The sequence below is a fragment of the Choloepus didactylus genome, chromosome 3 (assembly GCF_015220235.1).
Source record: "Choloepus didactylus isolate mChoDid1 chromosome 3, mChoDid1.pri, whole genome shotgun sequence".
Taxonomy (NCBI): domain Eukaryota; kingdom Metazoa; phylum Chordata; class Mammalia; order Pilosa; family Megalonychidae; genus Choloepus; species Choloepus didactylus.
The window spans coordinates 98,271,989-98,292,519 of NC_051309.1; the positions used below are offsets into that span (position 1 = coordinate 98,271,989).

The 20,531-nt window shown below is 31.2% G+C and overlaps 1 protein-coding gene across 3 annotated transcripts in view; it reads left to right on the forward strand.

The window, feature by feature from the left end:
* CCSER1 (coiled-coil serine rich protein 1) overlaps positions 1-20,531 on the forward strand; it is a 1,457,654-nt gene that overhangs the window by 863,014 nt on the left and 574,109 nt on the right. The window contains exon 9 of one of the 3 annotated variants that reach the window (XM_037830260.1): positions 11,786-11,871. The exons of 1 other annotated variant lie outside the window; for it this stretch is intronic. In XM_037830260.1, coding sequence (XP_037686188.1) covers positions 11,786-11,845 — 60 coding nt within the window. In that variant the 3' untranslated portion in view covers positions 11,846-11,871. Of the gene's footprint in view, positions 1-11,785; positions 11,872-20,531 lie in introns of those variants that run through there. One more of the 3 variants, XM_037830259.1, reaches the window with a different exon arrangement.

Sequence of the window (20,531 nt, forward strand, 5' to 3'; positions counted from 1 at the left end):
CATACTTTTTTTTTTCCTTTGACTGGGCCACATCTTCCTGTTTCTTAGTATTGCTTGTAATTTTTGCTAATATTTGGGCATCTGATTATCTGATGACATTATTCTGAAGGTTGGTTTATCTCTCTTATCTAGGATTTTGGTGTTGATTGGCTTTGTATTAAGGCTCTTTAACACTGGCTTAGCAGTATTTCCCAGCCAAAACGGGGCCAGAGACCAACACTGGGGTTGTAGACTTGTTCCAAATGGCCCTGAGGAGAGGTTCAGGAAAGACAACAAAATTTTTTTTTTCAACTCCACAAGGGTGCACTTTCCTGGCCTGCCCAGCAGATTGTGCTCTTCACCAAGAAGCTTTTTTGATGGCTCTCCAAAGGTGCACTTTGCTGGCCTTCCCAGAAGATGGCAACCTTTGGCAACCTATTCCCCACAGCCTTCAGAAAGCAGGGTATTTTTAACCCTCTGGTGGCTCCACCTCTGACACAGGTCCAAACAATGGTGAGGCAGTATCTGTACAGGATGGGCTAAAGCTCTGGGACCCAGTAGTCTAAATTAGCTGGCCAGTAGCTGAATCCATACCAGTTTTGTCCCTCTCTGTTCTTGGGGAGAAGGACTTCCATGGCCCTCTGATACAGCAGCACCCCACCAGGCATGGACTGAGCTTACCTGAAGCTGCTTGCCTCCAGAGTGGGGAATGGGCTTCAGGAGCTACGGCCAAGTGAGTTACTCAAAAGTTTTCACAGTAGTTTCCCAGTCTCTTCATCCTGCTCTTCCCTGGATTCTCTACAAACCTCCCCTAGTCTCCGAAGCCCCAGAACAAATGTTTTTTTTAGACAGTTTCTGCCTGTCCATGAGCTGTTTTTGAAAATGAAGTGAGTCCTGTATAGAAGTACCTCCAGAGTTTTCTTGTTTCTGCATAATTTATTATATTAGTGCTGTTTAACTCTCTACAAATGTAAACAAAGTAAAAATAGTTATGAAGATAGTTAAACTTCCAAAATTTTCATTGTTCCTAACTTTTCATTTCTGATGGTGATGGCTTAATATATATTTACTTGATTGAACTAATTTTAAAGAACAATAATTTCTTGGAAGTACCTAAAGACTTCCCTTATGTAAGTTCCAGTTATGATTTGGAAAACTGTTAGCATAGAATAATCATCAATTCTAATGATTTCATGTTCCACCTTTCCTGTGACATATTCCAGGACATAATAATAAGAATCAGTAAATCAGTTACCAAAGATATATACATAGAACCTAATGCAAGTATCAAGATGTACATATAATAATAAAGTATAAGTAAGTAACCCCAGTAAATAAACTTCAGCAATAAACTTTTGCAAGAGAAAAATTGGGAGGGGATACTTTGAATAAAAAAATTTAAAATAAATAATGTACTTGAAGTGTGATGAACTTTGCAAATAAATTGAAGCAGGTGATCCATTTCTTGCTTCCAAGCCAAGAAAATATTTTCTATACTTTTCAATATTTATTTACAAATAATTTTCACATTATCACATGAAATAAGAATTATTCTTTGACATAATATTTTACTGGCATTGTCCTCATGTTTTACATAATTTTAATTTATCACAAATATGGTATATATATATTTATTAGACACATTTTAGTAGTAGTGTTTGTTAGAAAATTATGGAAAATCTTGTAGAATTTTACCTTCAGTATTTTAACATGTACATTATGGATGGCTCTTTTACTTTCTTGTGCATTTCCTTAAGTTGTCAAAATTAGTCATAAATTGCTCTTTTCAGATCTTGTTTCAGTGGTATGAAAGTCAGAATATATGAGACTACAAGTCACCATTAATATAATTTTCATAGGAAGATAGCTGTTGCCACATAATTTGCTTAAGATAGGAAATGGAATCCCAGAAGGCATTAATTATAATGAAGTGTATTAAAAAATTTCCAAAATTCCACTACAGTGAATAAGTTCAAACGTTTGTACAATAAACAGCTTCTATTCTGCAACAGCTTTGCCAGGAGACTTGAAACTAATGTTAATGAACAATGTGCTCTGATTTTTAATGCACATGGCAAGAATTATTTAAAAATAAATTTGTACTGCCTTAGCAAGGAGCTATAAACCCAGTAGTTCTTGTGATAAGGGAGATTAAGTAAATGATGAATGTTTCTTAAATAATCAATGCCAATTTAACCCATCTCTTCCTTTGTTTGCACAGACTTAGTTTATTGAAAGATCAAAGAATAATTTCTTAGGTGAGAGAAGATGAATAGATGTAGTCAAGTAGCGATATTGCTGATTACAAAATCGCACTAAGAGATAAGGAAGATTCTTTTGATTATATCAACTATATAAATAGATGCTTCAACATAGCACATATGCTGCCTGTAAATATTTTATAGCTTGAACTACTGCAAATAACATTTTTAATAAAATATTTTAGAATTAACAGCCAAAAATGCTTCAGAGAATGTTTTATATCCTGGCAGTGAGAAATTCACATACTTCTATTAATTTGCCATCTTTATGGGTAGGTTTTCTTTTTTAACTTCCATCTGATGTTCTGCAGAATATTGTCTTTTCAAATGTTGCTGATTAAATGTAAATTTTCCTTTACATTGGTGCCTGAACTTCACTCAGAACAGTCACAGGTCTTCTAAATTGTTCCTATAGGCAAAATCACTAAAGTTTTAAGCAAAGAAGATTCTTCCTTTGATTAGCATGTTTTACACTTATGTGTTTACCAATTGTTTATCAGTTTTGAGCTTGCAATGTTTTATTCTTAAGAATTTCAAAGTTATCAAGAATTTCATCAAATATTATATAATTAATCATCATTAGTCTAAATATAATTAGAAGTTTTCATTTGACTATTTAACACTGATTTGAATTATGACAACACACATATTTTGACTCATTCACTTATGAATGAACCTTAAATCTGTTTGGTAATGTATACCCATACATCTGTGTGCTTTTCAAATATTTTAGCACATTTTCTAAATGGTTGGATGTGATTTATAAATGCAGTTTTCTATTTATATGTTAGGAAAATAACTAGTTGTATTATAAATACACATTTTGAAAATCCTTTCAATGCAGTTCTATATGTATTTTTTAGCTTCTGGTAACTTTCTTAGATTTAATTCTGTAGCTGCTCCTGGGCACAGTTAGTAATATGCAGGGAGTTCTAACAAATACAAAATAGTTCATCATGCAGTGCATAAGAATGATTAGTTTTCACAACAATTGTTTTATTAGATGTTAGGTAGAGCAGGAAATTATTTTGTGTTATTCTAATACATTATGCCAGCCTATACATTAAGGCCAACTTTAAGAATTGAATAACTATTAATTTGGCTCTCTCACCCAGCTGCTGGTAAACTATATTTTATTAAGCCTTTCTGTTTTGGACCCATTCATTGATATTATCATTCTTAAATTCAATATTGCTGATCATGCATGAATGTGCCCCAAAATTTATTAGATAACGTGTCTTTCCCTTGCATGTTTCATTCTTTTCATATTCATTTATCTCAGGTATTTCTCTTTATTTTTATAAATTTAAAATTATGTTTAAAAATGGAATTATATACTCTGGATTTTCTTTTGGGCTACAGTTTTTTCACATTACATTAAGGGTAACTTTCAGACAAGATCATTGATTAAAAACATGTACAGGAAATATGATCATCAGCCACAGGTACTTATTAAGATTTAATGGAGTTACAGCCTATCCAGTGAAGTTCTAAGGGCTTAGCTTTTGAAAATCTATCTATGCATTCATTCAAGTACCCAGGAGCCAGAATCTGTTCTGGGTACTTGGGATACATCTTTTAAATCCTGCATTAGTGAAGGCATACTTACAATAAACAATAAATGTAATAAAGTCAATGATATAATATATTAAAAGGTTATAAGTGCAATGAAAAAAGAAAAATAGCACAGGGAAATTATGTGAGTATTTGCGATGGCATTCTGAACTGTGATAATGAATTTTAAACAGAGTGATCTGAGTAGTCTGAGTTGAGATATGAGAACCTGGAAGGAGGTAAAGTGAAAATCACAGTCAAAAATCCTTTTTAATGTGTTTTTCTTGAAAACCCCTTGAGGAGCCCTCAGTCAGTTAGAGCAAATTGCTAATTACATTATCTTTGCTTGGGACCCAGGTAAATTAGTTGGCTTCCTTTGGGAGCCATGCAGTCTGAAAAAAAATGCATTTTATATCATTAAACCCTATAATTAGGCCCACTGCATCAAGAGGCTCATACTAGGGAAACACAGTCTCCCATTTTATATTCACTTGGCATAAGAGGAGAAGAGAGATAGGTAGATTCAGTCACACTATATAAATAACATTTGCGTGTCCTCTTTCTCCTTTTTCTTGTTCTCCTCCCCACCTTTTTCTTTTCCTCCTCCCCCATCTTACACCCTTCTTCTTCCAGAGCAGAAATAGTTGGATTTATACATTTTAAATGTACAATTAGAGCTCATTTATCAGAGAAATTATGTCATCAAAAGCAAACAAATAAAGAAACACTGAATAATTACTTGAAAAAAATAAGTGAATAAATAATTTAAAAGATTTTAATATTGTTTTTATAATCTTTAAAATTCATAACATTAGTATAAATTATTTTACTTTATTCACAAAAAAACATAAAGAACTGCATAATGTCCTATATTATTATTCTGTATTGCTTTTTTATGTCCAACAAATATTTTGAAAATATTTGGAAATGAATACTTTGGGACTTTTAGAAAGAAGCAGTAAATGCAAATCAACAGACAACTACTTTTTTTACTGAGCAGCGATTTTAACACTAAAGCGAACAGTCAGATGCATTTATAGTATTGTATTGAATGCTTCTTTCTAAAATCCTAAATGCTTACCCAAGTACCAGATCCTTCCTGAAATGCCTCCAAATTAACTGACAACCCCTTTTTTAAGAGATTTTGTGGTTGAGATCATTTGGGGATAATAGCAACGCTAGGTGCATTTTGTTAATTTGTAAAATATGCATTAAAATAACACAAATTACCCAAAAAGTAAAAGATGGTATATAGTTTAACTAGTAATGATATACTCATATTTTCAGGAAAAAAAAAAAATGTTGATTAGGTTGTGGTGTTGACAAAAGAGAGAAAAGTAGATATTTATTGAAAGGAAAATTTCCCCCAATCCACTTCTACTTTTAACTATCAGATTGTCACCTCTAAATTTAATTCCAGAATTTCCAATTTTTTTTTTCTAGATAGCTTTAGAAGTCTTTTCAGGTTTGCAGTATGCCAAGTGGCACTGTATGACAGCGAGTCCCTTCTGAAGCAATGTTTACCACCCTTTGGAAGAAACAACAAAGTATAGACTAAGGGCATCTCTCAATGTTTGTAATGTATTATGAGATGGCAGCTAATTATAATTTGTTTGAAGCTCTATGACTTTGCTCAGGTATTTGTTCAAAGTAAAATTTGTAAACATAACCTATTTTAGTTAATTTCCATGAAAATTGTTAATTTCCTTCAGTATGGCCTATAATCAGAAAAGATCTGCAAAAGCAAATTTATCCTTGATTTTCATACATACACACCAAAACAGTCTGTTAATATAATATTAGTAAAGAATAACATAGGTAAAGAAAAAGAATCTACTTTTATTTTTATTTTTTATGTATTACATAAGTTAGAATCAGTTGCAAATTATTAATTTTTGTGTGTATAAATTAAAAATCAAAGTAAATCATATTTTAAACTAATATACATGGCTTAAATTATTTTATTTTTAAGAAAATTAAAATGAATTTATAGAATTCTTAGCTGGATGTATTTGTGGCCAACTTCATTATGGTTTGTATAAACTAATAGTAAAACTATAATTTCTTTTAAAAGTAATAATAAGCAAATTGGTTTCCTAGAAATATTCATTTTACAATACACAGAAATCATAAAATCATATATTCTAAATAGAAAATGTAATGATTTTGGCCATAACCATAAGTACTACAGCATTTTAATATCTCACCAGACCAACTCATAACTTTTCCATTTTGTTAGCTAAATCTTTGTTTATTAGGCTACCACATTTAAATTAATAAGAAACTTCATTTTTCCCTTTAGTTTTCTTATGAGATCTGCTGTTCTCTTTGACAGCCCTCCTATTTGCCCTTGATTTAGAAGCACACATAGAAGCTAATATCTGTCAAGAGCCTTAGCTCTTAGAATATTCATTTGCCATGAAAAAGTTTCTCAGCCACTTAACTCACACTTTGTGACTTGAGAATACCTCACTTGTACCTTAAGCCAGAAAAGATATGAAAATGTTTAGATTAACAGTATTCCAAAATAAAGAAGTAAAGTTATGTTATAACTTATAAATAGCCACAGATAGCTAAAGGGGAAAAAAATGCCTCCACAAATGTTTGGCTTCATACCAACCAGACAAAGGAAAAGGAATTTTCAGTATATCATATTAGAAATTTTTCTTAAACAGCACTGTGTGTAGCATTAACCTTACGCTCCTTAAAGTAAGAATACCAGGAAATTGTTCTTTTACCCAATGCCACATTGTTGAGATAGTAATTAGAATTTTAAATTTATAAAGCTGAATTAATGTAGAGAAAATTTATACCAAAAGATTGTAATTTGCAATTCAGAGTACTTAAAGAGTCAAAGTTCTATACATATCAGACTTGCCAAAGATTTCTCATTAATTCTATGAGTTTTGTGCTTGTAAGTGAATTTATAGATGTGGATTTATAGATGTGGATTTAATTCCTCAAGTTAGAGAAGAATCTTTTAAGATATAGTCCAATATGGAATGGTTTTTAGAGAGAAAAATAGTCTAAACAGATTCACCATTTTACTGCATTGGAAAATTATAACCTAAAAATTGGTAAATTGTTCATTTTTAAGCCTAAGAAAGGGGTAATGTAGAATTCCAAATATAGCATTTTTTCCATTTTCTGGATTCTATGTAATACTTAATGTTCCAAAAATGGTACCTCAAAGTCTTTTTTTTTTTTTTTTTTAATTTATGGGAAAGTTGCTATAAACTCTGAATCTGAAGTGATTAACTTTTCTTCTCTGAGGAAATATCACGGATACGATTCTCTTCTGTGAGTTAAGAAATCTGAAATTAAAAGTATATAAATCATAAAAATATGAAAAAATACTTTGTGTAGGGTATATATATTATTTTCTACTCTTTAAAAATTTTTCTCCATCTCATTTTTGTATATTAAAATTAACAAATAGATTATGAATTTTTACCTGTAAATATATGTACATAATATATATGTATGTGTATATATTTTTAGCATTTCAAATATAATGGATATGATTTTACCGTGATATTAATAAATACACTTGTACTTAAAATTATTTAAATATTGAAAAGATTTGACCTTGTGGTCATTTGAAAATTTTATGTTTCTTTTTATTTGTTCTTTTAAATAAAGAACAGTACTGTCATATGGCACATACCTTATAGATGGGTTTTGAAAAATCTAACAAAATCATGTGCTTGTATTCTATACCAACTAGTGTCACCTGTAAGAATCTACCTTGAAGTTACAAACCATGTATGCAAAATAGCATCTCCAGAAGGTTTTTCTTTATGGCATTGTTTGAATAACTAAAGTTAGAAAACAACCCTAATGTCCACCAATAGGAGATTATTTGAATATGGTTCGTTTGCAAAATGGAGTCTATATAGCTCCCCCCTGCTGCCAAAAAAAAACAAAAAACAAAAAACAAAAAAAGAGAAGCAATCCTAATGTTCAGATATGGAGTAATCCCAAGAATATATTGATAAGTGAAAGTAGCAAGCCATGGAACATTTATGTAGTATTTATGAAAGATTACATACATTCAGAAAACAGAGAAAATAAGCCTTAAAATAATAAAAATGTTTACCTGTAAGGGGGAATGACAAGAGCAGTGTAGATTAGTGTGGAAAAGATAAGTATAAAAGACAGAATTTGTGTATATTGTTTGATATATTTTTACAGAAAAAAGAAGCTATAAAATTAAAATTCATTTGAAACAACTAAACTTAACTCTACATCAGCTTGGTAGCATAATCACAGAGAAAACCAAAATTTTAAAGGTGATTTGGAATCTATTTCTCTAGCTTTACATTCTTAATGGTTTGTAGTCTAAGGACAAAAAGAATTGTGAAAAAATCTAAAACTTTACTCAGTAGTAAAAGTAGTATTACTACTGTAAAAATAATTTTGAAGCTATATATATTATACAATTCAATAAATAACTAATTCTAATGTTAAGATTTTTCAGGATATTGGAAAGAAATACAACTATGAAGATAATAGCAATTGGGAAAAATCCTGTAATATTATATTCAAATTGTAAATATTAAAATGAACTCATACTTTATTAACTTAAAGAATATTTCTTAGCTCTTCCCACTGAAAGAGCCTAAAGCAATGGTGGATGGATAAGGAAAACACTAGTATGAGTCAAGAATCAGACAAACTTAGAATGTGATATTCTCTGAGACAATTGACATGGTATTCCTCAAAAAGAAAAAAAGAAAGAAAGAAAAGAAAATGCCATTTTAAAAATGGGGAAGCTAATGTTGATTATAAAGACTAAAGAGACATATGACACATGTAATGTGTTTAGGGAGAAGGAAAAAGAGACAGAGACAGATGGAGAGAGACAGGGAGAGACAAAGAAAATGCCTAATAATTCTGACATCTCTCAATTCCTGAATTTGGGTGACTACTCTGCAGGTGTTAATGGTTCTCTCTCTCTTTTTCTATACACCTAAAAGTTTTCACAATAAAAGGAAAAGTTTCCCCAATTAAAAAGTGAAAGGGAAACGATTTAAATGATACTACATTCAGATGTGATGCATGGCTTGGGGCTAAATCTTGGGTTGGACGGTCTAGCAGTAAAATGGGTTTGAGGGACATTTGAGAAAAGTTGAATAAGGATTGCTATTAGACAGAAAAGAAATATTGGTATAGAAAGTTAAAGATCATTAACTGGAAAATAAATAAAATGAAGCAGCAAGAACAGTAATTTAAAAAACAGTTTACTGTATGATCTTATTTTGGTAACAAAAATACATATTTGAAAATGAATACTCTAAGGTTGGTATAGTGATCATCTCTGGTTGGCAGGGAAAAAGCATTTTACTTCTTTATTGCTTATCTCTTTTTCTCACGTTTTACCATGAGAATGTTTGTCTTTTAAATAATAAAATGTAATTTTAATGCTAAAACAATCTTTAAAAAAAAGCAAAATGGCCAAACACTGCTATAGTGAATATGGAATTATGTTTGTACAATGTGTTTGATTTCTATCATGTGCTATTGCCATACAAAATAAAATATCTTGGAAAATTTTAAGGAAATAAAGTATTTATTAAGACAATTTTCTTCTAAAATATAGTTGTTAATTAAATATTGGAATTCTTGTTTTCTAATTTGACAATATGTTGAATACATTATACTTTAAAGCCCAGGAAGATTAATCTATTTTGTAACAGATTTTCTTAAATTCCAATATCCCCAGAATAGGTAATTGTAACAAAATAATCCAATCTTTCAAGTACTTTTTGTCACTACGAGGTAGCTAGCCATGGGGAGCCATTTATTCTCATTAGTTGAGCTTAAATATTTCCTTGCAGTCCTCTCCATGTTCTACTAGTTAACAATTTCAGAGAAGTATTGAGGCCTTTTGTCCTCTCTACATGGCAAGTACTAGACTATTACCAACTTTTATGGTAAGAGAAATGTTAGTGTCATACATTTTAATGACATTTGTGTTTCTGAACTTAATCGATTGTTATATTTCTCCCTTCATTTTAGTAACTTCTTTTTTTAGAATCATAAAAGGTGGGCTACTTGAGATTTTTTATAAAGTATATGAATGTTGGGAGCCACAGAATATTCTGGAATAATAATATATTACCTTCTGTCCTTTCACATTCATTTAGCTAACATTTGTGGACAGGTACTGAACAGATACCTTGTTAAATGTTAATGATTCTTTAGACTTCCTTTTATTGAAAAAATAAGACACGTTTAGTTGCAAATGCATATCTTGAGTAATATACAATTATACTCTTGTGGTTCCTTTTGTCACAAGGTATTTCATCTTCATTTATTTATACAGTCAGTCAAAAAAAAAATAAGAGCTGTTCTAGGCTTTGAGATTTTAACAGTGAGCAACAGACAGGCAAGCTTCCTGTCTTCATAAACCTTATATTCTAGTAGTTTATATTCTAGTCTATGCTCTTATATTCTAATTTAGAAATCAGGAAAAAGAATTTCACATAGTGATAAGAACCATGAAGGAACTAAGCACAAAGCTGCGATTTAGGTCAAGAGGGGCTTGTGATTAGAAATAGCAATCTCTGTTGGAGCAGTTTAGGTGGAATAAAAGGGACAGCCTTTCTGAGGATGTTGCATTTGAGCTGAGACCAGAATGATGGGTCTGCTGTTAAAAGAACCAGAAAAAGCATTTTTTACAGGGGATATCACCTTACCAAGAAGAGTCACGTCCCAATACTGCTTACCGCTTCAAGATTTTCTCACATTGGTTTTAAACTTTTCTTCTTACTTGCAGGCCCTACACATTCTAATATATACAGCACTGCAGATAAATTTGAAAAGCAAAACAAATTTTTAAAAAGCATAATTTGCATCATATTGTATTTCTAAATTAAAACACACACACACACTTGATGTCCCACTAAGGCTTCTAGAATTCGCACTCCTCGTATCAGCATTCCTGACTGCTAAAATTGTACCCTTTCCTATTTATGCAAAGTTAGCTCCTACTATTCACAAAAATAACCTATTTCTTATCTCAGTCATTTAGGTCTTTGGCTGTTTTTTGTTTGTTTGTTTGTTTGTTTGTTTTAACCATTCTACCTGGAATAACACCCTACACTACATTCCTCTTTTAGGGCCCAGCTCTAATCCTATATTCTTGATCTGTGACCTTTCCTGACCACCCAAACCATGACTGGTGTCTCCTTCCATAGAACTCCTTCAGCAGTTATCAGTACTGCCAGTTTGTTACATATAACCTGCTATCTTGTAGCATGACTCTTTACCTATATTCATACATATCTCTCCAACTAGATTCTATACTCCTGAGGAAATATGCCATATTCTATACTTCTTGGATCCTTTACTTCTTTTTAACAAATAGTGCCTGCATTCTTAAAAAAAAGAAACAAAATGGTGGAAGATTCTGAACCATTTTTATTTCCTAATACTTAAAAATGCACTAATATTTAGAGATTTGAAAAAAGAAAAAAAGAATTAGTGCATATTGACAAAGTTCTGTTGGAGCTTTGTGCTTATGACAATGAATGGTAACTATGGTTTACAAAAATATCAAGAGAGCCACATAATACTCATGTATCATTTAAAATTACATCATTTAAAATTATTTAATTTTCTTGCAGTTTTTTACTTGGAGGATGCGTAAAGGAAAGATAATTGTATAAAACTTATTTTGTGATTCTCTTTATAAAACAAGGGAAATAATAGAATTGTTCCACATAATTGCCCCTCTTTCACGTTTTGTTTGTTAGTGAAGTATATTTAATTGGGTTTTTGTGAGCCTATAATCCTTACTATTATAAATATCTTCCATTAACAAATTTTAATATCAAGTTTAACCAGAAAATCATAATTAGAACAACTTTATTTTGGTCTGTGTTTTTTTATTTGTGTTTAAACATCTTAAATCTTCATATTAAATAAAATTCCATTTTATTTATTTGATGTCATTCATTTATTTCTTTTTTCTTCTTCTTTTCAAGGCCCTGTGGAATCCTACATGCACTGAAGGTTTATTTAAACCAGTATATATTTCAACCTAGACTAAAGTATTATTTGACAATAAGGAATGCATCACTAATCTGTGACATGTTAAATATTAATAAAGTCAATTTTACATCATTCTATATATTTATGTAACACAGAAATTTTTCCATTCCAAATATTTCACAAATTTTTCATTTGTACTCATTGCATAAAATATTTATGAACAATTTAACTATCATATTCCTAACTTATAGTATTTTTAAAACAAAAAATCTTTTATTTAAAATTATCTCTATATGCAGATATTCTAAAATGTAATATTCCACTTGGCAGTACATATTTTTTGTTCAACTTTATCATCCATATGATTTGTCTTTCTGGTTATAGTTGTCATGAATTTCACCACATTTTCTCTGTACAGTAAGTAAGTTTGACAATGAGGCTTCTAGTTTACTCCAATTTAGTAAACACTTCCTACTGAAGAATTAAATTATCTGTAAGTATTTTTTCCTTGCAAAAGATGTAATGAGTGTGTCTTCAAATAGAACAAATATTTAAGTGTCTGTTTCTAATACAGAACACCAAAAACCTATTCATATCTGTAAACAACTGAATAAAGTTTATTGGGTATTGACCTCAATATTGAGGGAAATTTTGTGAATATGCTGTATAAAAAAAAGTCTGTCTCCTGGACTTGGTATGGCTCCCTTATTTCTGGGTCCCTCTCTGTTGACTTTGAATAATAATTAATTTTAATTGCCGAATGGCCAGGTCAGTACAAAATACTCCTGAATGTTGTAGTTTATTGCAAGTATAAGTGACAAAGACAAGCAGCCCAAGAGAAAGACTTGGGCAGGACACAAAGCAGTAGAAGAGGCTTAAAGAAAAGGAGAAGAAAGCAAGTTTTACTGAGTTCTCTGTATTTTGCAATGAAATAATCTTAGAAATGGTGGTAACATTCATAAATGTGCTATGAAAGTTTGTAAATTTTTAATCATTTTCTACCATGTAATGTGAATAAACAAATGCTGAATTCTATAAAATATATTTATTTACACAAAAATAGTGTATGTGTCCTTGTTGACATTGCCCCTTAAAGCATCCTTTCATGATCCAAGATACCAAAATATTTTTTTCTCTAAAAGTTTTCCAGAATTTATTTTTATCCTATTCTTATCTTTATTTTTTTAAAAAATTATTAATATAGATAATGCAAAACACCATCACCTTTAACAAAACACTTCCTTGGTAACAATTTTTCTCAACTTGCGTGATTAATATTATTTTTTTAAAAAAAGGGAAAAATCATTTAAGGGTATTTTTATTAGTATGCAAGGGGGTGGAACCTTGTATTAGCATCTAGAGTAAATTAATAAAGAAAGTTACTTTTTTTCTCACAAGCAATGTAGCAGAAACCATCAAAACATAAACCCCCCACCACACCCCCAGAAAAGCCACCCACCTCAAAAGGTACAGTTTAACACCAGCAAATCATCTTTACAGGTCATTATATTTACATTCAAAAGAAAATGTAATCAGATGTTTTCACAATGTTTGTAGTGTATGTAATAATTAGATTTAAATGTATATAATTTGGTCTCAACACTTCCTTACCTCAGTTTAGGTATTGAGGCACACTGTAACCCTCAAGAATGCTTTACTCCTGCATCAAGCATTCAATTATTAATTCAGATTAGATAATGCTTAGTGTAACATACCTTAAGAAACCAAGTAGCCAAATCATGCATTATGTCATTTAATTAACTCAACAGAGTTAGTTATGAATTGTAAAATGTTCTTAACAATTTTATACTTACTTGAAATCTTAGGCAGGAAATTACATATAAAGAAGCAAACCTACAAATAAAAATATGTTTAGTAATGATGTCTATTTCTATTCTTGCATTTAAAATTATTATTATCTAATACAGAGAAGAAAGCTTTGAGGACTTTCTCTTCTTGTATAATGCTGTCTTCCATTTCATGGTAATGAAGAAAAATATGAGTTTCTCTTTTCATGACTTTTTTTTAATACTTCTTGAAGTATAAAGTAAATTGCTTGCTTTATATTAATTTCCTTTACTACTTACAGCTAGGAATTGAAAGAGAAAGCTTTCCTATTTTATATAGGAAAGCTACATAACTAATGGAATACTTAATTACTACTGTGTAAGAAGACTTTTTTTTTTTTTTTTTTTTATTAATTAAAGTCCATGCTTTATTTGGATTTCCTTCATCTTCATCTAATGTCCTTTTCCTGTTCCTGGATCCCATCCAGGACACCGTATTACATTTCATCATCACTTCTCCTTAGGCTCCTCCTTGTGATATTTCTCAGATTTTTCTTGTTTTGGATGGCCTTGGCAGATTTGGGAAGTACCGGTCAGGTATTTTGTAGAATGTCCTTGGCTGGGGTTTGTCTGATATTTGTCTTATGATTAGACTGGGGTTACGGCTTTTGGGGAGGAGGATCGCAGAGGTAAAGTGCCATTCTCATCACTTAGCAAAGGTACACACTATCAACATGACTTCCCATGTTGTTGATGTTGACCTTGATCATCTGGCTGAGGTATGTTTCTTGGATTTCTCTGCTGTTAACTTACCTTCCCCCATCCCCATTTCCGTATTGTAGTTTGGGGAAGGAAACCTCTATGTGCAGCTTACACTTTAGGGGTAGGGAGTTATGTTCCATCTGCTTGATGAATCAAAAAAAAATAAAAAGAATGATAAAGACAAATGGATATAGCAAAACATATTGAGTTGAGTCCTAATGTAATGAGCTAAAAACAGTACAGTGCTCAAAGGTGAACTATTCATGACAAGCCATTTGTTCTTGTGTAGAAAATAGAAAACAGTAAATTTGAATACATTATATTCCCGCATTTATTTCCATAATCAATGTTACATTTTTGCCTCCATTTCCCCAACTCATTTCTTCATTAGGGACCCCAAAAGTTTGTGCATTTTTTGTATTCTTTTGTTTCATTTTTTGGACTGAATTCTGCCAAGAATTCATTCATCAGGGAGTTGAGAGCTGGAGACAGAATTCTCTTAATTATGTGAGCTAACATAACTGTAAAAAATAAAATCAAACTGTTTTCAAGTGTCCAGAGAATTTAATTTAAGCCATGGTCAACAGAAGATTAAAAATACAATAAATCTTGCCATAATATGCAATTTAAGATTCCTATAGCATATTATTTTTTATATTTTGTATATATGTCTACATGTAAGTGCGTGTGTAGAGGTTAATATATAAAAGCAATAAAAGAGCCAAAGTAGTGTGGGACAAATGTAAAGAGCTACTAAAATGTCTGACAAAAGTCCTTTCAAATTTGGAAGGAAAAAAGAAAACTGGTACAATAAATTTGTTTTCATAACTTTGAGTAAGAGATTGTCTCCTAGATCTATATTTTAGTTATTTGACATATCAAAATGTAAAAGACCCATTTGCTATTAATTCAACTATTTCTCATAAATGTTCTATTATCTTTAATTCTGCACTATTTTTATGTTAATAAATTACTGTAATACTAATTTAAAAATTTAAAAAAACAACCACTTTTCAGTGAGAAAGCAGAAACCCATGGTGAGTTAGGGAAAGATACGGAATTAGAAATCAGGTTTCAAACCTCATTCTGCGTGTTGTGTTGCATTGCCAATAGGAGTGGTGGTTCTTTTGACTCGCTCACCCGAGCCTGGTTATGTGAACCCTGTATTGTAAATTCCCCAGTCTTCTTTCACATTGTCAATCTCTGTTGAGTCTCAGCTGAAAATCATTGATAAATATGTATGTGTTTGTACATATGCATATATGTATGTATATGTATAAATGTTTATATACACATATACTGGCAAATTAATATATACTATGTTTCCATACAATATTCCATATATAGTTTTTGTTGTGCTACTCCACTTTAAAAAGCCTTCATTTGTTCTCTTTTCTGTTCCAGTTCAAAGTGTCCATTTTCTTTTTCAAGGTCAATATCTTCACTTTGGAATTCTGCGTTTTGCTAACCCTCATCACTCCACAGAGAAACTGAATGTAACTCATTCTACCTATTGTAAACTAAATCATATTATTTGATTTTTTTTTTGTTAAAACATTAACTTCAGAATGATGCTTCTGAAAGGTCAAATATGTGTCAATTAAATCCAATTAGAAAACATTCCATTATCTCAAACACAAAGTAACTTCTGAGTTAAAATATGCTTTGGGGAAACATAATTATACCTTGAAAGGTTATGAGTGTGGTAATTTTATGCTGTGAACAGAATTACTAAGGGAGGTAATGACTGTATTTTAAAATTAAAGGCTGTATGAAAAACAAAGGGGGATGAGAAGCAAAAAATCCAAATTTAACTTTTATTATAAGTTAAATAAACATTATCTAATTTTGCTTCTGAATGTGTTTACACGTGTACACATGTATGTGTGTATTCATTTGTCTGTCCATCTGTAGCTTTTGCTTCTATTTTCCTAAATATAAATGTCAGAATTGCCAAAAATCTTTGGAATGGAAACATTTTATTAGTAATGCATATTTTGATATTAAAATGTTATTTTTCAAGTATTGATTTGATTACATTAAAAGTGAATTAAATTTAGGGATTAATGAGGGGTGTTGTTATTGATTTCAGTAAAATGTGTGAGAGCCATTGTAATTTGCTGCACTATATTCTAAGATGTAACAAATGTAGGATTGAGAATGATCCCCCAAAGATGAGATGAGAGGCATCAGAGTATTTCTGATGATTGCAAAATAGTCAATTATTAATATTTACATTATGCTTTACTGTTATTATACCTGCATTTTTGTCCAAAATGTGCTCAGAGTCACTAACTCAAAAAAGAGATGGGGCAAATATGATTATCTTTATTTCTGAAATAAGGAAAAACTGGAATTTAAAGAGGTTAAATGACTTTCTCAAGTTCCCGTAACTTTTCTAAGGGACAGAACCATTGACTGCATTCAGGTCTTCCAGATCAAAAGTCAGACTTTGGTTTGGTTTGGTTTGATTTAGTTTGGTTTTCCTGATGTCAGAATCTTCATGGGTTGTATGATTGTAGAATTAAATATAAATAATGAATAAATTACATGCCCACATAAATAACTATATGCAAAATATATTAAATATTATTGAAGATATATTTTTTGCTGGAATCTTCATTATGGACTAGGGATTCTTGCGATGATTAAAATTTACTATGTGAGTGCTGCTTATTATGCCTAAACTGTCAAAGACATAATATATGAGTTAAGGAAAACTATTTTGTAGTAGTGAGAAATATTCATTCAAATTTATAGAAGTGCTTGGAAGGAAAGCCATGGACACTTTTGCTAGGTACTTTCTCAGAGTCTTAAGCTGAGTCCTAACGTTATGAGCAAAATATAAGAAATTGTATATAAACAAGTATATTTTATCTCTTTTAAATTATTCTGAAAATATTCCTCATGCCCCAAAATATGAATACATATTAAATGTTCTTTTTTTGTCACATTTTAAAATGTATGCCAGTTATCCTTCTTGGTGAGATTTACGACATTATCTATGTTTTAAAAGGCTTTTTAGTGAATATTCTAAAGTAACTATATATTATACATGTGATTTTGTTGACATATATGAAAAATTCCTTGCTAAAGTTTTCAAAATTTTATCATTTTTATAATCACCTAGACTTTACATTTTTAAGATATTTATTTATTTATAGAACTAACTGTACTCCCTTTTCTCTATTTAACTTGCTAGAAGAGACAGAAATGTCCAAATTTAAAAAGGGATGATTTTCATGTTGGTGTATTTTGTGTCTATTTCTTCCTACAGTCTTCTTAAAATATAGTTCTGCTTATTTTATTTTTATTCTATTTTTTTTCTCATGTATAATATCTGTCATCCTTGGTACTGTTTTTGGTAACAGCATGCACAGTATGATATAGTGTATATTTAAATTTCAATTGAAACAAGTCCACATATCAATTAATAGATTGACATACATTTCCTTTATTGGAAAGTATTGTTATTCTTGGTATTAATAAGTTTTAAGGACAGTAGTAATTCTTGGTATTAATAAGTTTTAAGGACAGTTAGAATGCCCTATGCTTTCCAAGGGCATTCATACATCTGCTGGATATCTGAATTCACATAATACATTTATGCCATAAATGATAATGGAGAAAGATAGCATGAGCTGTAAAATAGGGAAAAGGAGAGAGATACAACCATCTTTTTATTTTAATTTTTACTCCAAACCAAATATCCTGATTCTATCTGTTGGATACTCAATTATCTCTATTTTTGAAAACTTTTCTACGTTTTTTATTTCTCTCTTTGAAAGTTGTATATCAATGCATATACAAGTTCACTATTTAATGGTCAGGTTGTTTATATTTATACACACAAATACATTTGTATACAAAAATATATACGTACAAAATGAAAACTTCCTCAATTTAAAGTTTTCCTTTCTAAAAAGGAACTTGATAGGGAGAAGAAAGTTTGTAAGTGGCAAACATCCCCCTACAAGAAAGGGCCAGTGCTTCCACACTCTTTGGGAGAGCAGTAGCGAATTAATGCTTGGTGGATTCACTGGATTCTGAGTGAGAAAAACAATTACTGTGGTGAGGACAAAATGATTGCTACCATATTTCCTTCTAAGATTTAGATTCAGCTTAGTTGATTCAGTTTCCAGTTTTAAATATATATATAAGGTTTAAAAGATGAAGGCAGTATTTCCCCACTCCTATAAGGAGGTGGAGTAGCTTAAAAATTGATGGACAATCTGGAAAAGTTTATGTACTAACACGTTTTGGATATAATGGTCAAATAGAGTGGCTAAATGTCATACTTTCTATTCAGGGTCTTCATAGATGTTTCTTCTTAACAAGTCTAGCAATGTTTCTGACTTGGAAGTGATTCTGTGTAGCATTTTTACCTAGAAAGCCAGTGTAAACTTGAAAGAACAAGTGATTTTAGCTCACATAAATTATATTACACGTATTTTTATCTTTTTTTACCTTACAGGTTGTATATTTCTTAAGACATCAGTATGCTAATGTAGCTCTTAGGGTCTAATTTATATTCCTTTTATAAATTTAAAAAAATTTTATTTTGTAATTTATGTTTTTGGAGATCTCTATCATCTGACTGTCATTTGGTTGTAATAATAGCATCCTGAGTGAAATTTTCTCTTGAAAATTACTTTGGACATTTCAGTAATGCAAATGCAACATGAGTAAAATGTAATGTGCGTGTATACAGTTCTATATATAATTGGTGTTCTATGCTTATGTATCAGAATTTAAGTCCTAGAAAGCAAAAACAAACTGTATTTTTAATAATTAGATTTAAAATGTGTAAAGCATCTAGGATGCCATATATACATGGAAACTTATTGTTGGTTTTTAATGAAAAAGAATATTTAATACCTGGTTGACTAACACAAATGATTAGATTACCAAGTCATACTCATACAAATCAGAGATATTACCCAATATCTATCTTTACACATCATTTCAAGGGTACAAGCAATCTAAAGGTTCAAAAGAAGCAAGAACTGGGTTGGAAGTTGAGAGTAACTCTCTAGGCCCATTTGTCCTGCATTGAACATCCACTCTCTGATCCAGGGTAATAGACCAGATCTCCAGGTAAGGTGTCCTGGGGTTACCTCACATAGCAAGGGGAGTGTTTCATCTATGAAACACCTCCATTTATATCCCACCATTGTGACATTTTTCCAGGGAGGATGTCATGCCTCATGAATCCATAGATTCTAAGATTACTCAAATCAGTCCTCCTTAACCAGAGACATGATGTTAAAATTCCATAACATGAGGACCTTCCTTCTACCAAACATTAGTCTATTTACTAGGAGGCCTAGTTTGTATGTTGATAAGGAGATTAAACCAGGTGACCTCTCTTCTTCTTTCTCCTGAAGAAATCAATTACTTTACCTCCTTCCTTCCATTTGTTCCATTTCTACCATTTACTCTGAGAATGATGTTCCATCTGAGTGGATTGGTAAACCTAATATCCTTGATGCGTTTTCTTCAACTGTAAAGAAAATGCTTCATAGAAAATGTTTATCTGATGTTGGCTGCAGTTATTTTAGTTTCTATTCTGTGTTTTGAAGCAAAAGATAGGAGATTGTTTTCCTTGGAGGTTATCTTTTAGTGTCTGTTTAATTTACTTGTTGCTAAAATAAAGCAAATACCATGCAATGGATTGGCTTGAACAATAGAAATGTATTGACTCATGCTTTTGAGGCTATGAGAAGTCCAAATCCAGGTGTCATCTTTGGTCCTGGGCTCCCCCGTCACATGGCAATGTGCATGGCAGCCTCTCCTGACCTCTCCCTTCTTTTACAGGTTCTATCGACTTTCAGTTTCGGGCTGTTCCCATTGTGGCTTTCTTCCTATCTCTCTGAATTTCATTCTGTGTATAAAGGACTCCAGTAATAGGATCATGACCCATCCTGATTGGGCTGGGCCACACCTTAACAGAAATAACCTCATTGAAAGGTCCTACTTACAATGGGCTCACACCCACAGGAATGGACTATGTTTAAGAACACTTTTTTTCTGGGGTACTTACAGCTCCAAAAAACCACAGTGTCTTTTATTTTCCCTTTAAGGCAAGCTTTCAGGAATTGTCAGTTTTGAAGGACAAGAATGTAGTGACTCAATTAGGAAGAAAACTAAAAACTCCTTAAAAAAAGTCTTTCTGTATGTGTGCCATAAT